The sequence below is a fragment of the Genypterus blacodes genome, unplaced genomic scaffold (assembly GCF_046128005.1).
Source record: "Genypterus blacodes isolate CSIRO-AG114 ecotype Tasmania unplaced genomic scaffold, CSIRO-AGI_Gbla_v1 ptg000020l_1, whole genome shotgun sequence".
Taxonomy (NCBI): domain Eukaryota; kingdom Metazoa; phylum Chordata; class Actinopteri; order Ophidiiformes; family Ophidiidae; genus Genypterus; species Genypterus blacodes.
The window spans coordinates 281611-304674 of record NW_027466833.1 but is presented as its reverse complement, the minus strand read 5'-3'; the positions used below and the strand labels follow the sequence as shown (position 1 = coordinate 304674).

The window sequence follows — 23064 nt, the reverse complement described above, 5'->3', positions numbered from 1 at the left end:
GAGAAACTGAGACTGAGATCCTGCAGCTGGGGATCAAACTCGAACTGAAACTCTGGACCTTAACGGCCAAGAGAACTTCTTACCGTTCAATCTTTAATCCAGAGAGAACAAAACAATATTGAAAGGTTTCCATTCGTGCAACCTACAACTTCTGCTTCCTTGAGCTGCTGGGTTACCTTAAACATGTTTGAAACCTTGGTGAAGTCAACCCAGACTAAAGACTGCCATCACCCTGTAGCCACACATGTTTTCCATCATCATCATCATCATCATCATCATGAAAAAGGCCAAACAAACAATCTGTGAGTCTCGCAGAAGAAAGACTGTGCACGGTTTGGGAAGTTCCACACATTCCTTAAAGTGACAGCTCGTCACGTAGAGCATCATTTCCCGGCATCAGTGTGTGTGTGTGTGTGTGTAGTCTTCATCTCTGTAACACAAATTGTGGCATTGCTCCCATTCAGAGCCCAGCTGTGTTTCCAGCTCCCATGGGCTCACACAGCTGACATCTGTTTCCATTTATAACACACTGTCAGCGTAAATGAATAAAACAAGCACAATGTACAAAGCCTGTGTGTGTGTGTGTGTGGAGCTGGTGTGCTGTGTGAAAGGAAGAAACCTGAACCGGGAGGGAGTTGGAACAGGAATTTTAACTTTAATGTCAAAGCTGAGTAGATCAAGTTCTTGATAAGCAGATTGCTGCCCTCTACTGGACAAATCCCTTTAAATTGAACAGTGTGTGTGTGTGTGCGTGTGTGTGTGTGTGTGTGTGTGTGTGTGTGTGTGTGTGTGTGTGTGTGTCTACTCTTCATAGTCTATCCACTGGGTGCATTTTCTATCCTGTACTTACCTACTGTGACCACAAAGTGACGCCATTTCCTCCCACATGAACTCAAATGAGCCGCAGAAGCAAAAGTGAATAATAAATATGAATAAATAATAAATAATAATGAATGTCATAGTAACACTTAAATTGATCCATTGGAACAGAACAATTAATGAAAAGTGTGTGTGTGTGTGTGTGTGCGTGTGTGTGTGTATGTGTGTGTGTGTGTGTGTGTGTGTGTGTGCTTGCGTGCGTGCTGCTGTAACTGACATGGATCTGGAGAACAGGCGGCTCAGTTACACCTCGTTTACATTCATCTTTACCTCCATCTGTGTCAGGTGTGTGTGTGACCGCAGCCATGCTTCAACCACCCGGCCACAAAAACAGCAGCTAGAAGAATATGAGAGAGATTTTGGAGCTGCAGGTTCTGGTGATCTGCAGGTTCTGGTGATCTGTGTGACCGCAGGACAGAGCGTGGAAAGCTTTTAACACACCGTCCAGCCAATGTCATCAGCTGTCACCTTGGTGGGTTAGTGTGTGTTACTCTGATCAACAGTGGGCCGGCTGGAAAAAGAGGCATCTGTCTGTATCTGCAGCGGGTGTGTGTGTGTGTGTGTGCGTGTGTGTTTGTGTGTGTGTGTGTGTGTGTGTGTGTGTGTCTGCTGGGGGAAGAGACAGGAGAGCAGAAAGAGGATGATGGTAGGCAATTTCCTCTTGACACGGGTTTGACGGTTGCAGGGTTGACAAGCATCCTTCAATTAGATGGAATTTTCCACCGCTTGCTGTCAATGTCAACCTGTCGCTGAGGTCCTGCTGCTGCCGGAGCTCCCATCCACTGTTTCTCCTCTGCTCTCACATTTAAACCACACACCTCAGAGCCGATATGATCCTACCTGTGTGTGTGTGTGTGTGTGTGTGTGTGTGTGTGTGTGTGTGTGTGTGTGTGTGTGTGTATTCCACTCCCGCAGATGAACGCAGCCCTTTGGTTCGCTGCTGTTTCTCCCTCCACCAAGGCTCCGCATGCAGCCGGAGACTTTGACAGTTTTGATCAATATTCCCTGGAAATCCAGCACAAGCGAGGTACCCATCCCATATTTTGGCCCCGAGGCAAACGCTATATGACAATGTGATGAATAATTTGGTGAGGTATCCTGAGGGGGGCAGTTAGGACCGGGAGAGGAGGGCTGGTGTTTAAAATTCATGTCGGAGAATGCTGTGGGACAAGGTCAGATGCTAATAGTAACAGTGCTTTCATGCCTGTATGTGTGGGTGTGTGTGTGTGTGTGTGTGTGTGTGTGTGTGGTGGTATGGGGAGAGAATTCCATCCACAGGCTCTGTTCCCTTTGCTTATCGTTTGCAGAGAAACGAGTAGGAGGCTTGAATAAATAAAATGGACCCCAAGCATTTCCTGGTATGTGTGTCTGTGTGTGCGTGTGTGTGTGTGTGTGTGTGTGTGTGTGTGTTTGTGTGCGTGTGTGTGCACCATGTTATGCTGCGGCGGTCCACAGGGATGTGGATCGTTTCCACTGAGGTTCACAGGTCACATGGGGGGGCTGGGGGGAGGGGGAGAACAGAGGGGTATCAGGAGGGAGGGAGGCTGGGATTTACAGGGAACTTTGAATGCAACACTTTCAAACGGACTCTTTGAATTTGACATTCCTAAAAATTAAATCTCTTTACATTTCATTCTATAATTTGTCTTTTGTGATTTAATAGTAGAAATGATTATTTAAGTTTCAAAATGGGCATTGAACCATTTTCACATTTAGTTGTTAAGGAATCAAATCAGTGTCAGATTAAAGAAACACAGCATCACAATCACGTTTCAGTTTGGAATTAATTTCTGAGTGATCTAATGATTGATTTAATGACACCAGTGTATTGATTATGAAGCTGTCTTTGTTTATATAATCAATCACAGTCATATCGTCCAATCCTATCAATTGATTTCCTCGAGGCCAAAGTCAACATTTCCAGTGTCAAAACAGAGAAACAGAAGTGTAAATATAATTCTGATTGGCTATTTAATAACACATCATCATATTGTATAAGCCTATAAATGATCTGAGCCTTTAAAGCAGCAGTGAGGGTTTACAGGGCCCAGATTAGACTGGAATAGATAATAAAACACATCTGAACATGTTTGTGTGCATTTATATGACTTCTATATTGAGTTGCCAGTTGTAATTGTAAAATGAAATGGTTATACTTTATTGTTGAACACACTCTTCATGCTGAGCTCATAACCTGAGTCATGTGTTTGCTCTGCACTCCTCCTGCCTCGGGTTTGAACTATTAATACTCAAACACACAGAGTTTCCTTTGAGACGTTTGCATCTTTAAATCATGAAGCACATGCTGCATGCAGATCTGCATCTCATCGTCTTCACCTGAATATTATAGCAGACCAAGAATAAGAGAATAAATCATCACCAGCAAAAATAGAAGAAATGCTGCTGGTGAGTTTCAGGTATGAGAGTTTTGTTTGACGTCTCTTCTCTTTGTATGTCAGCCACATCCTGCAGCACAGCAGGAGCCCAAACACTGCAGCAGGAGATAAATCCCAAGGCTCCAGGAGCAGAACAAAGTCAGCCGGTGCCCTGTAATGGTCTTTTAATCAGCTGTAGAAAGCGAAAGTCAGGTTAAGGTTTAAGTGGGCGGGGAGTTTTTACCAACAGGAGGTTTGGAGCTTTACAGAGAATGCAGTGGGCGGCCATAATGTACCACCGCCGCTCTCCTGGCGGCCCTGAAAACCTAAAATAGAGCCGTCGCCATGGACAAGACTTTGCAGGATGACATTTTGCATTGTTCAGAATATTCACACAGTCTGGCCGAGTCATTTGTGCTTTTAGCTTAAAGCGCGTATGAAGATTTTAACAGACTTCAGACTGAAAGGATATAAATCCAAATGCAGGACGATCCAAGCGCTCCCTTCTGTTGGCCTGCACTCCATCACTGAAGCTATCTTCTCCAGCTGTTACCAGTCATTAGGGGAAAAAATGAATCTTTGAATATTCTATCTAAGAAACCTCTTTTCCATATTCACAATTATAATCATGGTTTCCATTTTGGCGTTGGTGACTCCGCCGTGTTTGGTTTCAGTCTTTGGGTTTGCTTGTGTGATTGATATTCCGTCTCGGTCTGTTTGCTTTCTCCTCTCTCATTGATTTGTCTCCACTGTGACAAACAAAGCAATTCCTCTGAATGAAGTAGTGCCTTGCTCAAGCAAAATGAAAAAAATAAGTTCACGCTGTTGAGCAGTGGATTCACTTTGGCAAAACAATTAAAGCGACGTCGTTGAGCCACAGCAAGAGCTATTATGATTTAGCATGGCTTCATGCCTAATCGGATTTTAGAGGAATTATTTGGAGACCTTCCCAGCTGCAGTTTCACTAAAGTTCAATAAAGAAACAGTCCGTAAATGGCATGCCAGTGTGTGAGCGATGGAGGGAACAGTTCCTGGATAGATCTTTGGCAGGCAGCGCATATTAACCTCATCCAGTCCGTATTTCTAAGTTGAGAAACCTCCTTGCTGTCCTCCTCCACATAGCTTTGGACTGTTTGTGCTCGTACGCGGGCCAGCGTTGAACACTTTGATGTGATTGCCTGATCACTTCCCCAGAAGTCAAGCGTAGGATGAAAACAGATTTTCCAAGGAAAAGGCATTATGGTCTGAGAAGTGAATGCGGTGTGATTTCATCGTGGGTAAAATGTGGGGAGATTCTACATCTGCGAGTCGACTAACTTGAACCCTGAGCTGACAGGAGTGTGTTTCCCATCATCACTCTGAGGGAGGAAGCTGCTCCAAAACACTGACAGTCATTTAGTCTAAAGCCATATATTGTTTGAGATTACTTTCAGCCACTGGTGGAGACATGATGCTGTTAGTTCAATCCTATGCTGAGAGACACTACACAGTGATAAACCTGCTGATCCATCAGGATAAAGACATCAATATTATCTTGGGCTCCAGTCAAGTGCACTCCCTGTAAAAAGAAATCCAGCAATAACTCATGAAATGTCGTAACAATGAAGATCTTTCCTATGTGCTGCTTTTGCCAGATGTGTGAATTCACTGTGGCGATGCGTTCACAGGTCAGCAGCGCTAAAGGACAGGGTGCTGTTGATTGCCTTCAGTGTCACAGTAAAAGACCGCGGTGCTGTGAGAGAGCTGGCCTCCCCTCACGCACTCACATGCTCCAACATGATCATTAGAGGACATTATCTCACAACAGCTGCAGACTAACTACAATCTAATGAACTCTGGCGCTGCTCTTAGATTCAGAGGAACAGCGTGTCTCCCTCTCCAGCACAGCAATCTGAAATCAATCACATCCTTGACTACAACTTTGCTTTAAAAACCTCTGTTTGCTGGTAAAACGTCGCCACAAAGGATATTGAAGCTTTTCAAGGCAGGATGAGATTCATATTCTGACTGGAATGAATTGAATGCTGAGGAGACGCAGGCAGCAGCAGCAGCAGCAGCACAGCAGCATGTGGCGCAGAGAGTTTCAGCTTCTCAAATGATCCATGCTCGCCTTCAGATGTCTCCAAGATTTATGAAATGACTTTTTGAAATGCAGCTTTGCCGACAATTTTCAGGCCTTTAAAGCGTCCTCCCAGGGTTGAAAGTGGAACAGGTATGTGTGAAAGCTTTGTTCACCTTAAGATGTCATTTGATAGATTTAATAATAACTGTAAAAAACAGGAAAACAGGAAGGAAAGGCTACAGGAGGAACAACATGCGAACCAATGTCAATCCCTGATTCTAGGGGCTGTTTAATAGCCAAGATGGGGTGTTTAGGGTTAGACTTGACTTCCCTTAATTACTAAGTTTATCTGATTTGGTTCTGCTATGTACATATATACAAAACAAAGCTGCATGAATTAAACAAGCGAGGACCTAGAACGGAACCTTGTGGGACACCTGAATTTCTCCACCTTTTTGTTTTTGTTTTTAGTTTTTCCCCCTCTACCTCCATGATGCATTTTGCAACTGCCTGTACAGTGGTACACAAAGAAACGAGAATAGGAAGGCTAAGTATTCCATCAATGACATTAGAATGAGTCAGGGGGCAGAATCGCTTCACAAATTGGTCAAAGCGACTCAATCTGATCCAGACGTGATGGATGTACCGGCGCATCTATCTGTAAGACTCCATTGATACACACACACAGCTTGTTCATGTGCGTGAGACGTTAATAAATAGCAATCACTTTGACAGGATTTATCAGCAATTAGACGCCGAGACTCATGCATATGGAAACGCTGGGAGGGGGAGGCCGTTTATTCAAATGAGACTTTATCTTCGTACGGCAGCGTCACTTTCCCACGAGCTGCTCTTTCACTTGTCAGGAATGAACCATCTCACCTCTTGTAAGTTGTAACCGGTGGGAGGGATGAAGATGAACATCACGGCAGCTTTCAACATTTCATTTCATCGCCCGTATTCTTTATGTTTACGTGATGAATGCAGACAGAGTTTCATCTCAACAACAGAATTAATTTGCTTCCTGTAAGAGGAGGGAAAGTGGAGATGATCAACTGAGAGAGAGAGAGAGCGAGAGATGGAGAGAGAGAGAGAACACATCTCACTAAACAGCACCGTGCCGTCTTTACATTTCCTAAATAGCGCATAATGGGGATTTGAACCATTTAAAGCCTTTTAACGCTGATGAAATAATTGTTGCGGAGGCCTTGGGGGAGACTGAAACATCTTCAGTCTGATGAATTTTGATGGAAAATTCATAGTCCAATAAACAAAATCAACAATAAATGTCAAGCTTTAGTTTCACTCCTCTGGAATCAAAGTGCGTCTGGACCGATACTGTTTTACAGCTGCAGCCAAACACAAAGAAATCCATCATATAGATTGAAATGCCTGCACAGAAGCTTCCCAGAATGCAATGCAGCCACAAGCCATGTTGCATGGAAACACTTTGAGATTTGCAACACAGTGCAGTGCTTTATGGTGACTAATAAACAAGACAAAGTGTGTGTGTTATAATCTGAGCAGTTCAATGATAATATCCTACATGTGTGTGTGTGTGTGTGTGTGTGTGTGTGTGTGTGTGTGTGTGTGTGTGTGTGTGTGTGTGTGGAGTTCCAATTTTGGCTGAGTATGTGTGTGTCACTGTGGAAACATCCGCACCTCCTCCTGCAGCATGAGTCACAGCTACTCATGCAGTTACATCTCTCCATTAGTTTAAATTACTTACTGTCACATGTTGAAACAGCGATGAAGGAGATGTTACCTAATCGAGAGGTGCTGCTGCTATGGCGCAACAGATCAGCTCATAAAGAATATGAACGTTTGTCACAGCAGCTTGGCAGGATCACACAGGGAAAGTTGGGAAAGGGAAGAGGGACAAGCTGAACCTTTACATTCAAACACAACAACATCCAGAAAATGCCTATAACCTTAAATAGTGTTTTTATATCAATTTGGTTTTAATGTTGGTTTTATTCCTGAGCTTTAAAATAGAAATTCCACATTTTAAAAGCTAGAATGCTGCAGGAACGATCAAGAATTCCGTCTAGTCTGTGTTCAACCAGTTCAAACCATTTAGAGCAACTTGGCTCGTTGCTCCTTGATTTCTGTGAAGGTGAGAGTTTAACAATGACAGCTTTAAGGGCTCCTGACAATAAGATCAATACGTGCAATAAAAGACTGACTTTCACGTCACTGTGTTCGATCTCTGGACCCTCAGGGCAGATTCTTATTATTCCTGATTCTGGGGTTCAGTCTCTGTGTGTGTGTGTGTGTGTATGTGTGTGTGTGTGTGTGTATGTAGGAGTTCTTACGGAATGATTTAGTGACCAAATAAGACGCTCAGGATGAAGGACAGAAACCCGATCGATAAACACATTTCGAGCTCAACCTGTGTGTGCGTGCGTGAGTGTGTGTGTGTGTCTCATCCACTATGCCCCCCCCACCTTCCCCAGCCCTGCGTCGTTACGCGCAGGCACTCAGGCAGGCAGGCAGGCAGAGCGCGTCCAGACCTCCAGACGCGCCGGTTCGAGATGGAGAGTCCGGGGAAGCGGCGCGTCGTTTCCACCGCTAAATCCTCCAGACGCGCGTCAACATGAGCCCCGCTCAGCCCGTGGATACACCCGGCGGATTGCTACCGTGCCTCGGCTTCCTCGGGGACTCTTCCTCCTCCTCCTCTGCGGTCATTTGTGATCGCGTTGATTGGCGTCATGTCATGATGGCTACGAGAGAGACGCCCAGGATGAAGTGACTCAACTCCGGTGTGAGTAATGTTCATGTTCAATAAGGACAATTACAGAAAGAGAACATTAAGTGGAAACGGTTTTGTTCGATTTCTGGGGTCAGAGTGTTTCATAGGTGCATGTGCATGTGTGTGTGTGTGTGTGTGTGTGTGTGTGCGCGTGTGTGCGCGTGTGTGTGATTCTATTTTCGATCGATTCAAAGTTGAACATCTTGACAGCAGCAGTTGTTGCACGTTTGTTCACAATGTGACTTTAAATGGAGCCTGATGAACTAAAAGAGGAGCAGCTACCACATCTAGACCCTGAAACCTTTGACAACAACACCAAAACATTACAAACTGTACAATGTAGCCTCTCATGGTCGATCAGAGCGGTGTTGGCTTTAACCCTTGGTGTCTTGCTGCACTCCCACTGGGCTGAGTTTGCTTCCTCGCTGAACAGCTGCAGAATCTCTCAGTGTCGCTAAAGACTCTCTCCATCCGATGAAACCACAGACGCAAGCCTGTGTTGTGAAGAGTAAAGGGGCCGTAAACATCTGGGATCATCATCTCGTGTTTGTTATTCTGTTGATGGTAACAAAAACAAAGCTGTGCTCTTTGTTTTTGGGAGATGAAGATATCCACAAACTCATTCCCTCCATTAGGCCTAAACGCTTTATCTGATGCACCCGAGTGAAACAACCTCAGAGCGCCTTGTGTGCTCACTGCTGGTGTGTGTTTGGGGTAAAGATCTCCCTCTGTGTGTGTGTGTGTGTGTCTTGCTGTTCGCACACTCTTCGCCTCTCTTTGACATTTACTTCTTCCTCCTTCTGCCCAGCACCTCTGGGTGTGCTGAGCAGACGTCCTGTCAAGTGGGCAGGTGACCTTTGCACGCAGACGCACCTCTGCGGACGCAGTGTGGCCGTCAGAGGGCCGGCGCTCTCCCAGAAGGCTGTGGGTTCATTGTTTTTCCTCACTCGCTGTTGCTTTCATTTGTCTTCAGAGAAACCAAAACAAGTTCCTCCGGGTTTTTAACTCGTCTCGATTCCAGGATTATTAGGAGCAGTGATGTTTTTGTTAAGGAATTTTGATTAAGAAGGCAGTTGAGGACGGACTTCAGAGAAAAAGATGAGTTTGGACTGAATCTCAATGAAACCTAACTGTATTTGTTAAACCTTGTGGCAGACTCTTTTATGGGGAGCTTGGAGTACACAAGGTCATCCAGGGTGAAGAAGAGCTCTGACGCAGGTTTCAGTAATTGAAAGTGAAGAGGAGGATGGTGAGAAAGAGTAATTATGGGATTGAGCTTCTTCATTCATGAGCCGTTTTTGTATTACTGATCCCCCTCTTTCATTCTTTACTATTTAATATGAACACAACACAACACGGCCTCCATATTCTGGAAAAATCTGTCTCGGTTAAAATAACAAGATGTTCAAACATTATGTTCCAGTGCAGCAGCAGCAGGTACATGTTCACCCCCGAGAGAAAGAGGGAGAGAGGGGAGAGAGAGAGGGAGAGAGAGAGATGGGGGGAGAGAGAGAGGGGGTGAGAGGAAGAGAGAGAGGGGGTGGGGGAGAGAGAGAGAGAGGTGAGAGTGAGTCAGGTGTCAGTTTGAGGCTTGAAGTTGTAGCGCCTCTCTCTCTCTCCACACCCAAAACAAACCTCAATCTCAACCCTGCAGTCTGCTTCGCCCGGGGCTGGAAGGTTTCACATCCCGTAACCCCACCCTCCCCCCCTCCCCACGCTGCTGAGGAGGCGCAGAACAAATGTGTGGAGTCGCTGAAACGTGGAGGCCTGGGCTGCTTTTGGCCCGGGCCGATGTTTGAGGACTTAGGTCATGTTAAAAGTATGAGAGGGGGGAGTCGTGCCATATCAGATTGTTTAGACTGGACTGTGGGGGTCCACCACAAATGGAAGAAAAGGAGAGTGAGAGAGAGGGAGAAAGAGAGAGAGGGAGAGAAAGAGAGAGTGAGAGAGTGAGAGAGAGAGCGAGCGAGCGAGCGTGAGCAGGAGGAATGTAGGAGGAGAGCGTAGTACTCAAGTGGCCTGGCAGGAGCTTTTAGTTTCTATGAGCAGAGATATAGTTGGAGGCTTCAGCAGTGGAAGATTTGCTGTCCTTTATTTCCATTATCATCCCATTTGTAAAAAACGTGCGTCAGAAATGCTTTTGCAGTGAAGGAATGGAAAATTGAATAATTGATAAAGACTTTGGAGTTAAAGGAGGAACGCTGAGCTGCGATCCAGAGCTCCTCAGTCCAGAGCGTTATGTTATATAAGTGATAGGAGCTCCATAACGACCCCAAACCCCTCTGAGGCTCCTTCACACCTGATTAACTTCATCTATAGGTGGACGCTGACCAGGCAGAACAATCTGACCTGCGCAGGGTTCAGATGGTTGTTCTGGGATTCATCAACCAATCAGATCTTACAGTCTATTCTGGGAGACACGAGTGGGATGGAACCAAATATAGGCACTACTAGTCTCAATATTGAAGAGATAGTTTGGACTTTGGTTCTCATATTTGCTGCATCTTCCATCTACGGACTAATAATCTCAGCATTGACTCTGAAATGTTCTCGACAGCTATTAAGCCTTGTTTACATTTTCCTCAACGATAGCAAATACCCAAATTATCATAAAATGCTTTATCTAATATATGTCTCTGAGGGTTCGCTGCCCACCAGCCTGGGTGGGCGGTGAACCCTCCTCCTCCTCCTCGCTGTGGTGGGAAACAGTAGGACAAATGTTTCAGATGTTTCAGCTTGTTTTGGTATTTTTGTTTAATGTGGGTTTGCTTTTAAAGGATAATTAAACACTGTGCTACAACAAAAGGGAAACAATCACAAAGCAAACACGTGTGAGAACCACATCACATCTGCGCTCCAGATGTCCCAAAAGGGGGACCGCGGGGCGACCCGGCCCGTGAAGACAGACACCATATTGTTAAACAAGCGGTTAAACATTGCGAGTGCTGGTGTGGGATTTGTTTAGGCTGCGCTCATTCCTGGATTGCCTGCTTGTTTAATAGACTAAGGAGTCAGATGGCCGTGCAGGCATACATCATCCGGCCCCCGACAGGGAAACATCAACCCCTTCATTTCTTCTCACGGTGTAAAGTGAACGGGAGGATAGGTCATGGATATTCCTGTCCACTGGGGATCGTTCAGACTCAATCAGCCAATATTTCATCCAAAATCTGACTCTGAAACGGGTCAGAGAGAGAAAGAACCCCGGCTCAAGCGCCTCTCAACAGGAAGTATCAGTGACTTTTGATTATTGTCTAAAATTCCCTTTGGGGTGAACGCTTTACTATAACCCCGCTTCAGTTTCACATCCGTCACCGTTGGACCGGCCTGCCAACAGGAACGCTGCCTTATTTCCTTTTCTGGAATTGGGTTTCTCCTCTGTTTCTCATCTCCCGCCATTGGGAATTGGGCCAAGTCCCACTCACAGTGCGTGCCGTACAAGGTCGGGTCATGTTTACACGGTTATAAACACAGAGACAGGATTAAAACTTGTTTCACAACGTACGCGCAGTTCACTATTTCAGACGGTGTCTTCACTGTGACAGATTTCCCTCCATGTATATTTGTAGAAGCTTTTCAAAGGAGGCAGGTTGGACTCTGTTACTGAGACTTCTCCTGGATTCTCTCTGTAGTGACTTTGTGTGTGTGTGTGTTTGTGTGTGTGTGTGTGTGTGGGGGGGGGGGGCTGTTTGCTTGGTATCTCTCTGGCAGAAGTATGAAGGAGGCTGATTGGCACGGAGCAGCGTAGTGAGCACGTGTTAGTGTGTGTGGGAGCAGCGTGCGGGTCTAAACATGCATTTGTGTGGGGGGGGAGTTAATGCGCCTGTGTGATTGCGTAACCGGCATCCAAGTGAACTCAGTGAATAAAAGAAGTAGATCCAAAAATGCCCTTTGGCTATATTTACATGGCAGATCTCCATATAGGATTCAGATTTTTTTTTAAAGCCTATATCCATTTTTTTATGAACCCCGAGCGATGTGGACGTTGTTTTTTGCGCTCCAGTCATCCTGTAGGTGCGTAAACTGTGTATTTTCCTTGATATTCCCTTAAATGTTCTCTAATCAATTGAATGTGTGGTAATAAGAGTCGATTAGATTTTAATTCAAGTGCAAAAAAACAAATGTATCCTTAAATGCTCCACCAAGACCTCCAAGATGGATTAGACCACTTGTTGCACTTGTTATCACTTGCGAGTCAGAATGGCGAGGATATTCCGATCCGTTGCAAGCCTCAGGCCGCTGTAGTTAAGTAGTAACTGTAGCATGTAAACCTGAAACACAGTGCCAGTGTGTCCTCCATCTCCAGACCTCACACTCAGGCTGAGAGGAGGCACAGAAATAGAAGTAGAAGAAGAGTTATGGCATGAAGTCATGTGTATCAGCGGCACTAAAAGTTGATTTGCAGGTTTGACACTGAGCAGCAGAATCAACGGCCCAGTAAAGGTGGAGCTAATAAGAGATAATGAGCCGCCCTGTGTCATACTGAGAGATGGCTCTAATATTCAGGCCCGTGTGTTTGCACAAAGAAACATTAGTAACATCTTTATGTAGACATATTTCACCCTAATAAAGCTGAATCATCACGTATATGAATCCAAGCCTCTGGGGCACGGCGGTAAGAAAGAGCGGAGCGTTCTAAAGGGAGAGTGTGTGTCGCTGTGCTGCTGGACTGCATTAGATTGTTTACACACGTATTCTGAAGCAGTCGGATTTCCATTTCCATCTCCATTGTGCTCATTCTACCTCAGTCAATCTCACCTGCTGTTTGTTTTCTGCCACAGATCGATTTTTAGACCAAAGCGCTTCCTTCCTCTCCCTCGTCTCCGCTGTGTCACGGCTGCGGTGTTTTCATTTCTCTTCTGTCAGCAAGCAAACATTCAGCTTGAGATGGAGATAGAGACGGAACCCAGAGGAGGAAATGGAAATGCATGCAGACTCACGAATGACATCATTGCAAATATAAACAAAGCACAGCGAGGTCAACCTTTATTTACATGTGATCTTCCAATGCAGCTTCAAACTTTGGGAATTTGAAGAAGCGAAAGTGAAATGAGAGAGAATCAACATTTCAGCCCCGTTGTCCCCTCACATTCCTCGCAAGGCTGCGAGAGTGCGTTGACTTTTCCCCTGAACCTTCCAAACCTTTTGTTCAGATCTGGTGAACTCAAACAGATGTTAAGATTCAGTTCTCGCTGATGCAACATTGAGAGCAGACAGATAAGATGAAACAGCCAAGGTGACAAACATGGAGAGAGACGTTCACAGGTCCTCACCAGGAAAGGTCCAGAATACTTTAGACTTTGGTATTTTAGCTTAAACTAGCAACTCTGTGATTTTCCATGACAGGTTCCCTACAAAAGCGTTAAACAAACCCATGAGCAGAGGAGGGAAGCGTTCAAAAACCACTTACACTGGAATTAATTAGCACCAACAGCTAAAAATACTGATGCCTACGTTCCAATTATTCACTCTGCGGCCAAAGAACGCTTAACGCTGCACACACACTGCCTGTCCACCTGAATCAATACCTCAGGTAGTTGTTGGGTCCAAGCCCTTGATCTGGAAAATGTTTTCAGGTTAACACAACAGTTTCTCTCTGCGGGGTCTTAGCCTGCAAAGAGAATAATCGTGTGTTCTCAGTTTTGAATTACAGACCAACTGTTATTCTGACCTTGAAAGAGGAGCGCTGGACTTTGCGTGGCAATATATAGCCGTCCTCTTAAAGCCAAGGGACCACACACCCTGCAGCCAACCTCAGGCTTGCTTTATAGGTGCCCCATGGTGTAGAAGGGAGTGTACCACTACATTCACACACTCGTGCCTGTAAGATGTAGTAAAACTCCTTAAAGTACCCTAATATTAAACATGTACATCCCACGTATGGTCGATGACAGAAATACCTCAAAGGGAGTTGAGAGAAGTGGTACAATCCATCCAGGGTCTGTGTTTAAACAAGTGTTTCTGCTTTACAGGAAGCCCCGCTGAAGACATGAGCCACCTGCAGATTAGAACCTATGATGGATGGACACCTTCGTCACGACTCGTATCCTCTTATAAATGAGGCTTGAACTGTTTTCTGTAAAGCTCCCATCCGTCTTCTCGCCGCGCCGTTTGCTACATGCCGCCCTGCCCCCACGCCAATATGTCACAATCGGACAGCAAATATGGGAACGAGACGCAAACAGGAAGTGGCTACAGCTCCTTCGGCACGTCCAAAGCTGAGAGGTACGGGAGGAGGCTGGTCATGACGTTTCTGGACTTCAGGCACGCAAACGCGCCCGACAATCTGGAAGTCAAGTGGTTTCCTGTGTTGTCGTGGACCGTTTCTAAGGTTAAAGTGGTGAGCTTCCTTTTGGGCCTGACGCTGACCTTCCTCATCATGGCTTCCTACGTCCTGACGTGGGACAGGAAAGGACTTTTCACGCTGCCCCCTTACCAGGTCAGGCCCGTTGCCATCCCGACCGGCAAGGTGGGATCTGAACTTTCCTCAGAGAAGAATTTTATTGACATGAAACTACTGGCGAAGCGCATCAGCTCCAAACTGGAATACACACCCAGGAAGGTTCCTGATGAAGAGGACGTGACTGGAACAGACTCACGAGTACGTCTGGAAAATACTTCAATCATAACCCCCTCCAACACACACACACACACACACACACACACACACACACACTCCAGAGGAAATGCCTTCATCAAAGCCCTCTGGTTCCTCTGGGTCTTTTACAGTTACGATAACATAAAGCACAAAATAATTAAAGAAACAAGATTATACTGAGATGTGACATTTATAGTCTATCTGAAAAGCCAAACAAGTATAAATGTTTATGTTTTTGAGATCAGCTGGCATGATAGAAACAAAGATAACCAAAATGTGTGAGAAATCTTCCACACTGTCGCCTGATTGTGTTTCTCTGCACAGTTGTTCTCCGTGATTCCTCGCCAGTTCCTGCCCGGCGTTAAGAGCCCATGCTGGCACGCGGAGTTCTCCAGCAAACCCGGAGCTGACCCGTACAGGAGGAGCCCCTTCATGTTCTCCAAGACCTTCAGGGCGGCCTGCGACCACCTGAGGAGGAACTTCAGCCGCCACCTGTACAGCCGAGGAGGCAAACGCTTCCGCCTGCGCTGCCTGCCGTACTTCTACATCGTGGGCCAGCCAAAGTGTGGCACAACCGACCTGTTCAGAAGGCTGCTGCTGCACCCGGAGGTCAAGTTCAACACCATTAAGGAGCCACATTGGTGGACCAGGAAGCGCTTTGGTAAGTGGAGTTACTGAAATGTGAAACAGTTCTGACCCCTTGATATCGACCGATTGCCTTGAATAGTTGAAACTTCCTGCAGACGTGAAAACAGAGACTTTTAAATAGATTTTTTCCCCATGAAGAACTATGCAGAGCGTATAATTCTGCTGTACGTTTGCGCTGCAGGTTATATCCGTTTCAAGGATGGCTTCAAGGAAAGAGTCTCCCTGGAAGATTACCTGGATTTGTTTGACTTGGCAGCTCACAATATCCAAGAAGGAATCAATGGAAATTCATCTGGAGACCACGGCAAACTGCAGTTCATAACAGGTGAAGTCACGCAGGGTTTATGTGTGTGTGCGTATGTGTGCGTGTGTGTGCGTGTGTTGGGGGGGAGGATGGTTGTGCTTTAGAGCTGTCAATCATCCCTCTTCTCCATCCTGAGAGAGGATCTATGAAGAGTTAAAGATTTGGAACCTGAGCTTGATTTAAATAGACAACGCTTCTTCCCTTCTCCTCCGCTGTCATCCTCCCACATTTGTTTTAGCAGTTCCTCCTCAGAGCCGCTAAAAACTGAGCAGCGCCCACGGTGCGTTTGAGGCCTGTGAAGAGCTGCAGGGAATTCTGAGCTTTTATATTCTGTGAAATAACAGGTCAAACCAGTGCAGGGCAGAATCCTACATGCTGTCTGTCACATCCGCCCTTCATTCATTATCTATAAGCTGTCAGGACACGGCCATCAACGTGCAGTGACTCAACTTTGTCCTGTGAAGTGAAGAGAACAGATCATTCCAAGAAATGACTACGAACACGAGAACAGCTTTGATCTTTAGATGTGCAATTATGAAACGTATACAATGATGGCAGTAGAGACGCAGATGTTGTGTGTGTAGATTAAAGCCTCACAATCCCCGTAAAAGGAAATGTTATCCTGCCAACCGCCTCACCTGACATTTCTCCAATGTCTCCCCAGGTGAAGCCAGCGCCTCCACAATGTGGGACAACCAGGTCTGGAGTTATCTCCACGGAGACGCAGAGGAGGCCCAGCCGCCGTTCCTGGCCCAGGACTTCATCCACGCAGTGCAGCCGCATGCCAAAATCATCATCATGCTGAGGGATCCAACAGAGAGGTGCTGCAATGCTGAGCAGCTGAGAAGCTGAGCAGCACTTTACATTGATTCATTATTTGGTGTTTGTGTGTATCTATAAATCACTTTGCACTTCTAATCCAGGCTGTGTAATGTTTTCATCTTTTTTTATCGTCGTATTGATTCCTTTTTTATCTTCTTCCCTGTTTTGGGCTCCTGTCATCATTTCTATCGTGCTGCCGTTGTTATTCTTACTCTGTAGTGCAGTTTTATTGCGTAATCTTTGCCTGTATTTATTTTTTATAACCGTGTCAATCACTGATGTAAGGCGCTCTGTCCCAGGCTGTACTCAGACTACCTCTACTTCAAGATGGCCAATAAGTCAGCGGTAGACTTCCATCAGAAAGTGGTGGAGTCGGTGCAGCTCTTCCAGTCCTGCCTGTCTCACTGGTCCCTGCGCTCCTGCGTCTACAACACCGGCCTGTACAACACTATGCCGGTCAGTGGACTTGTTGTGAATGTATGTGTGACGATGGCCAATAGGATCGCTCTCTCTCTGTCCCGTCTCTGTCTTGCATGCTATCTCCTAATGCATGACTTGTTGTGTGTATTGCCTTGCATGCTTTTTGTTTGTACCTGTGATATTGGGCTATACAAATAGAGTTGACTTGACTTGACTTGGCCTTATAGCGGCTGGACTTCAAACAGGATGTCTGAGGCAGAGGTTAGGTGCAGAACAACCAGGTGGCCCTCACCTGACATCAAAAGTGACACAAACATAACAAATGCTTTAAAATTCCTCTATCTACCTACTCTTAATTCATTTGCATGCTATTATTCCATGTTAGCTGTTACTAAGAGATCGTGAAAACAGCTGCAACTGTACTTTAAACTCCACTTGCCCCCCCTGCAGTAATTATCACTTGGTATGCCCCGGAGCCTTTAAAAAGGTACTCATGTGCCTGAGGGACTCTTTTAGCCCGAACACCCTGGAGAGGAGACACAAGAGAGGTGAGGGAACAGACCACAAACTTTTCAGATTTACACAGCCACTCTGTGAACCTACAATGAGCAACCACATCAGCCCAACTAAGGGTGTTTGTTTCAATCAACTCCAGCGGAGAGGGAGCTGCAACACAACAAGCACAACCTCACTGCAACAATTCCAATAAAACAAATTCAATCCTGTGTGTGTTTCTGTAACCAGACTGTTTATCAATTATACTGTCAAATACTGTAATGAAGCCAACCTTCACTACACTATGGAAAACTAAAATGACTCCAATCCCGGCCCCTCGTATGTAGGAGGAGGAGGCAGTGCTGCTGACTACAAACACAATCTCCAGGGTGTCTCTCAGATTCCTCACGTCTTCCTCTTCTCCTCCTCCTCCTCTGTTCCACAAACCATATTGAGAGAAATGACTCCCGTCTCTGTGTGTTTACCTCACTCATCTGTTGGTACCCTGGGAGAAATGTGTTTACATTTCTGGCATTCAAGCGACTAAATCAAACTGTTTTCAGATGGGTTGCCTTACGCTGTGGCGCCCTCTTCAGGACAGTCTATGTCCGTGCAAGTGATTTCAGAAGTACAGCTGTGTTGCTGACACTTCTGGCAGAAAGTGTGTCTAACTGCTGTGATTGTTCGTCTGTGTGTTTGTTACTGCTGTGATTGCTTCCAGTGATTGCTCAACTGGCACAATGTTGCATTTTGAGCTGAGAAAAATATTTGACATCTTTTTCAATTCGGTGCTTCTTCCTTATTTTCTTATTTGTTGTTTGCCAGTTGTTCCACATGTGGTTTTCAAGCATCCTCCGTGTCTCTGCTTCATTGCCTCCACCTGTTTATAAACAACAGGCAGCTTTAAATGATTAGAACTTTAGCTGTCACTCAAACAGCTTGTAACCTACTTCTTTTGGGGACAGAAACCTTTCAGGAATATCTGCTGTTGAGTTATATTCTCTGGTCTTTCCCCACAGGTGCGACTCAACCTGGGTCTGTACATCATCTTCTTACTGGACTGGCTGACCGTTTTCCCTCAGGAGCAGATTCTGATCGTTCGCCTGGAGGACTACTCCGCCAACCTTCGGGCGACAATCAAGAAAGTCTTCGATTTCTTGGCCGTTGGTAGGAATTTGTTTAGCGACATACTTGTCATTGTGATTTATTTCCTCTTGTGTCTCAAGATGTCCAAACGTGTTCACCTCCCCCTTGCAGGTTCTCTGTCCGAGCAGATGGAGGCAGCTCTGACCAATCGCAGCATGTCTAACGCCCGGCGGGCAGCAGACAGGAGGCTGGGCCCCATGTTTCCAGCCACTAGAGACTTACTCAGGGAATTCCACCACCCCTTTAACCAGAAACTGGCCACTGTGCTGGACAACAAGGCCTTCCTGTGGAGGACAACCTGAAGCAGGAATACCTACTGATGGGGATTTAACCATTGGATGCAGCGTGGCAGGTGGTGGGTTTGATGTAAAGTAAAAACCTGAACCTTTTAAAACTTTGGACACTTGTAGTATAATATTATACACCTGAGATAGGAGGATTTATTGATAAGATGAATTTTGCCATATTGATCTTATCCATCTCCAAAGTGGAAGAGATTGAAAGTCATGAATGAATGTATGTAAATTTTGCAAATAATGTGTAAATGTTTCAGGCTAAAGGTTTTAGGTGTAACAAAGGTTTTATAGTATAAAAGTGGAGAATCTATGACTTGGACAAATGAACAAGTTTTCTCTCTGTTTTCACGTAACGTTCATTCTTACTTCTTAAATCAGGCCAAAAATATTTTAAAATCACACAATAATTCCAACATAAATGCATTGATTTATTATCTAGCACAATAAGCAGATACTGTGTGTGTTGGTAACACCAGCATGTAATGGGACTGTGGGAGTGTGAAGGCTGGAGAAGATGTCAGATTGTGTCTTTGTCTTCTCTTGTTCCGCTCAAAAGAGACAGAAAAAGGAAAGTTTGAAAAGAAGATGACAGGAAAATCAGGGTTTGATTCAAAGGGAAATTTCAATTTTGACACATTTCAGTTTTCCGAATTCGTAGGGTTGTTCATACACAGCTGAATGAAGTTCCTGTGTGTGTGTGTGTGTGTGTGTGTGTGTGAGGGTCTTTGTAATATTTATTTGCTTATACGGACGCTAATGTGAGCGTCTGAGAGATGAGAATAATTATTCACACATGAAATGGAATTTGTTTGTGTTTTAAAGAAGCTACTGCACTGCTGCTGAATAAAGTTGTCAAGTTAAAGTTTGAGAAATTGTCACAGCAATGTTTATATAAGTGTTGATATGCAGTGAAATGTCATCTAGCACCAATTCTCCCTGTGTAAACCTGAGCTGGAGGACGAAAAACAAATGTGCAGTATTGCCACTTTGGATGTATTTATAGTTTGTGCAGAAATTGGATCCATAGGAAAAACCACCAAGGAACATTTAATGATCAGCTATCAATAACATATTTCCTGTATTTGTTTTCTACAGGTGAGATTCTTGGATTAGTCACAAGAGGGCAGCTGAGCCACAGATAATACATCCATACACTTCCTCTGCTCTGCATTCACACATGCAGGTCTCATCCATAGCTGCAGTGTTTATGTGTGTTTAAAATTGTTGTGTATGAAGAAAGCGGTGCAGCTTCTGTTCAGGGTAAACAATCTAATTGACGGCTAATGAGCGTCCGTGCTGAGGCTCATCCAAACATTGTGTTCTTTACTTTTTGCCCAAATGTTCAGCCAGAATCCTTGTGGGACTTCACGGTGGTCACTGGGAGGGCAGCAGTGTTTTCCTCCTTTCTGTTATCCAAAGAGCATCGACTGTGTGTGACATCATGAGCTGCCTTCCTATACTCTTGTTGCTTGGGGAGAAATTGGGGTCACACCGAACGACTTCCTCATCCTATTTCAATTAAGAGCCGCAGGAGATTTGCTTGCTTGTGTTGTTAATTGTTCACCGCTGAGACGCTCGTGTAAACACGCTGCAATTACTCATTGTCATTTGAGCAAATTACAACCCTTAACTATGCCGCATCTGATTGACTGACAAGCTGTATTACACTTAATGTAAGTGACAATCTGCCTCTGTGATTGCTGACATGCACTTAATGAGAAAGGAAAATCAGGAAGAAGGAAGGTTAAGTAAGCCTTGTGGAAGTAAATCACGTTGTTTGGATTCATTGTGTGCGTTTAGGATGCGTTGTGGTTGACGTCAGAGTCTCAGGGAGCCTTGGAGCTGATTGGTCTCTTTTTGTGATATTGATGTGTAATACTCTCCTGGATTTCCAATGATGGAACAAACCGATAACTCCTGTTTTGTAATTCCTTCATTATGTTGGGAACAAAGACGGTGTTGGCATACAGCGGGTGTGTGTGTGTGTGTGTGTGTGGAGGTGGAATCAAGGCTTAAATCCTTTAAAGACGTGTAACACAGGTGTCAGCAGACAATGGAGGATGAGTCGATGCTCAAAACAAGTAGAATCAAAGGTTCTTCACAGCAAAGGAAGACGATAGGAAGAGGGCAAAGTTATTAAACCAAGGAATCAAGGAAATAATACAAAGAACAAAAACAAAAGTGTTGGAAATCGTCCAGTTTGGATTTAAATAGTAAAAGTTGTCGTAATAAAAATATGCAACCACCTAAAATGGAGGTAAGAAGTGTTCAGAAGACTAAAATGCACAATGTTGATTTTGAAGTCTGAACCTTCAAACGTTGAAATAAAGTAGAGAGAAAAGAGAAACTGTAAGAAAATAGAAATAAATAAGTTAGAGAGGTAAATATTTAAAGACTTATTTCTCACTTCTGTGTGTGTGTGTGTGTGTGTGTTAGCTGTTAAAGCCAGTTTTCACGTATCCTCCCACTTCACACCCAAACAGCTTCAGCATGCTCAGTATGATGATACAATCGTCCTCACAGTCGCTCTCACACAGCAGTTTGTTGTTTGTTGCCTTGCTCACAGGCACTTGGAAGCTTTTCATCCAACTAATATGGAATAAATTAAACCATAAATTACAAAGTTTTGACCTCGTAGAGCCTAAAGCTATCATATGCAAAAGCCCATTCTATGTCTCCCAGTTCTATATCCTGGCTAATGATCCTGGATCTGTGTGTGGCCTAAAAAGACACCGTCTGACACATGTGATGCTTTACCCTGCAAAGTCATGGGCACATGTCAAACTGTTAGACACATCGCTGCCCCATTACTGTTGTTTTTCCCTGGGAATTTAGAGGAAAACAGAACTTTATCCAGCAACCGTCTGACTGTTAGTCCAACTCTCCAGCTCGCAGGAAACACTCACACACACCAGCACACCTCAGGCTTAAAACAACACCCGAGCAGTGACCTGAGACAAATTAATGCTGAATGATTGAACAAGCAACTCCACAATCAGCACGTTTCCACTCCAGCTAATTGGCCCAACAATCAGCACCTCTTAAAGGAGCTGAGCTGAATGAGATCAAATCGACCCGAGCCAAACTCAAGTCTACCAGATTCATTGCGTACGTCTGAAAGCTACAAGTGGCGATACGCAGCAAAAATCAGTAAAGCCCGTATGGCGCCTCAGTCGTCCGGAAAGTGATGATGTTTATAAATGTCAGAACACCAGCAGAGCAGGTCAGAGGTGCTGATGTCTATGTTTGGTTGTGACATTAGCTCACGTCACGTTAACAGGAAAATACAGACATCTGCCTCTCTGACTCAAATAAGGCTCATCCCAATTCATCTAATTACGTCCATGTTCATCTCTACACTCATCAGAGTCTGAAACACAAGATGACAATTACCCTTTAAACGCAGCAGTGATTGAAAAGAGATTTGAAGATGTAATTCAGTGGAAAAGTGCATAAGAAGAGAAGCGATTAGAAGAACACTTTGCCTATTTATGTACATATGTGGAGGATGGTATACTGTATGTCTCAGTTCACGCATGTCTGTCTGTCTGTCTGTCTGTCTGTCTGTCATTGAATCACGCTGTGCTTGTTGGACATAATGTAGGGAAGAACAGAACACAGTTTGGTGCCGGTCAGCCTGATGGTGGCGCTGTGACTACCAGTTTGACGTTTTGGGCTGTAGCTTTGTGAACCATGAGTCTCATCCAAAGTGAGTGAGAATGTGAACCACCTCACCTGTGGATTCATCTTTGTAAAGAATCAATCTGTTCCATTCTCCGGGGCTCTGACAGATCAGGGCCTATCTTAAGCTAAGTGGTAACAAAACCAGGTCGCTGCTTTCAAATCCCTCTTCCCTGCACAGCTTCACGCTTTGTTTTCCAGACTAATTTACCTTCTCTGCTTGCTGGAACTTGACTCTTCCGGGGAATCGCCTCTTGATGACACAATCAATACAATCCGTCTCCCCGCTCTTTATGTTTAACTCACCTGAGCAATGTCCCTTTGAATCACCTAGGACAGGATCGTCCACAGAGCTGGAGACAAACCGTCCCCCCCGTCCCCCCGGCCCCTCTCTCAGAGCAGCCATGTGTTGCAGAGGCATGTGTCGTGATTCTGTAGACATTAGATCCGTTTTCCCCATGACCGGCCACCGGCGGTGACGACAGGCGGCTGCGTCAGAAAGGCAACATGTCTCTCTTTCCGCTTGCAGACACAAACACAGAGAGCGATGGAGATAAATCCCTGCGTTCCTCTGAGCCTGAGCAGA

General features: G+C 45.1%; 1 protein-coding gene across 2 annotated transcripts; it reads left to right on the top strand.

Moving 5' to 3' along the window:
- Positions 1-5007: 5007 nt before the first annotated feature.
- On the top strand, positions 5008-19649 carry LOC142991690 (carbohydrate sulfotransferase 15-like). Of its 2 annotated transcripts, none has more exons than XM_076141794.1 (8): positions 5008-5466; positions 14041-14669; positions 14991-15327; positions 15496-15639; positions 16283-16439; positions 16740-16896; positions 18375-18522; positions 18613-19649. In XM_076141794.1, the coding sequence occupies exons 2-8, from the start codon at positions 14187-14189 to the stop codon at positions 18801-18803; spliced, it is 1617 nt and encodes a 538-aa protein (XP_075997909.1). In that variant the 5' UTR covers positions 5008-5466; positions 14041-14186; the 3' UTR covers positions 18804-19649. The 2 variants fall into 2 exon arrangements, with proteins under 2 accessions (XP_075997909.1, XP_075997908.1); XM_076141793.1 differs by lacking the exon at positions 5008-5466 and adding an exon at positions 7785-8080.
- Positions 19650-23064: the final 3415 nt, after the last annotated feature.

What these genes read in the sequence shown, in the direction of transcription:
- LOC142991690 (XM_076141794.1), top strand. Translation starts at nt 14,187, where the DNA reads ATGCCGCCCTGCCCCCACGCCAATATGTCACAATCGGACAGCAAATAT. An exon ending in TGACTGGAACAGACTCACGA is followed by an intron (nt 14,670 to 14,990) that starts GTACGTCTGGAA and finishes TTCTCTGCACAG; the next exon opens with TTGTTCTCCGTGATTCCTCG. An exon ending in CTGAGGGATCCAACAGAGAG is followed by an intron (nt 16,440 to 16,739) that starts GTGCTGCAATGC and finishes GCTCTGTCCCAG; the next exon opens with GCTGTACTCAGACTACCTCT.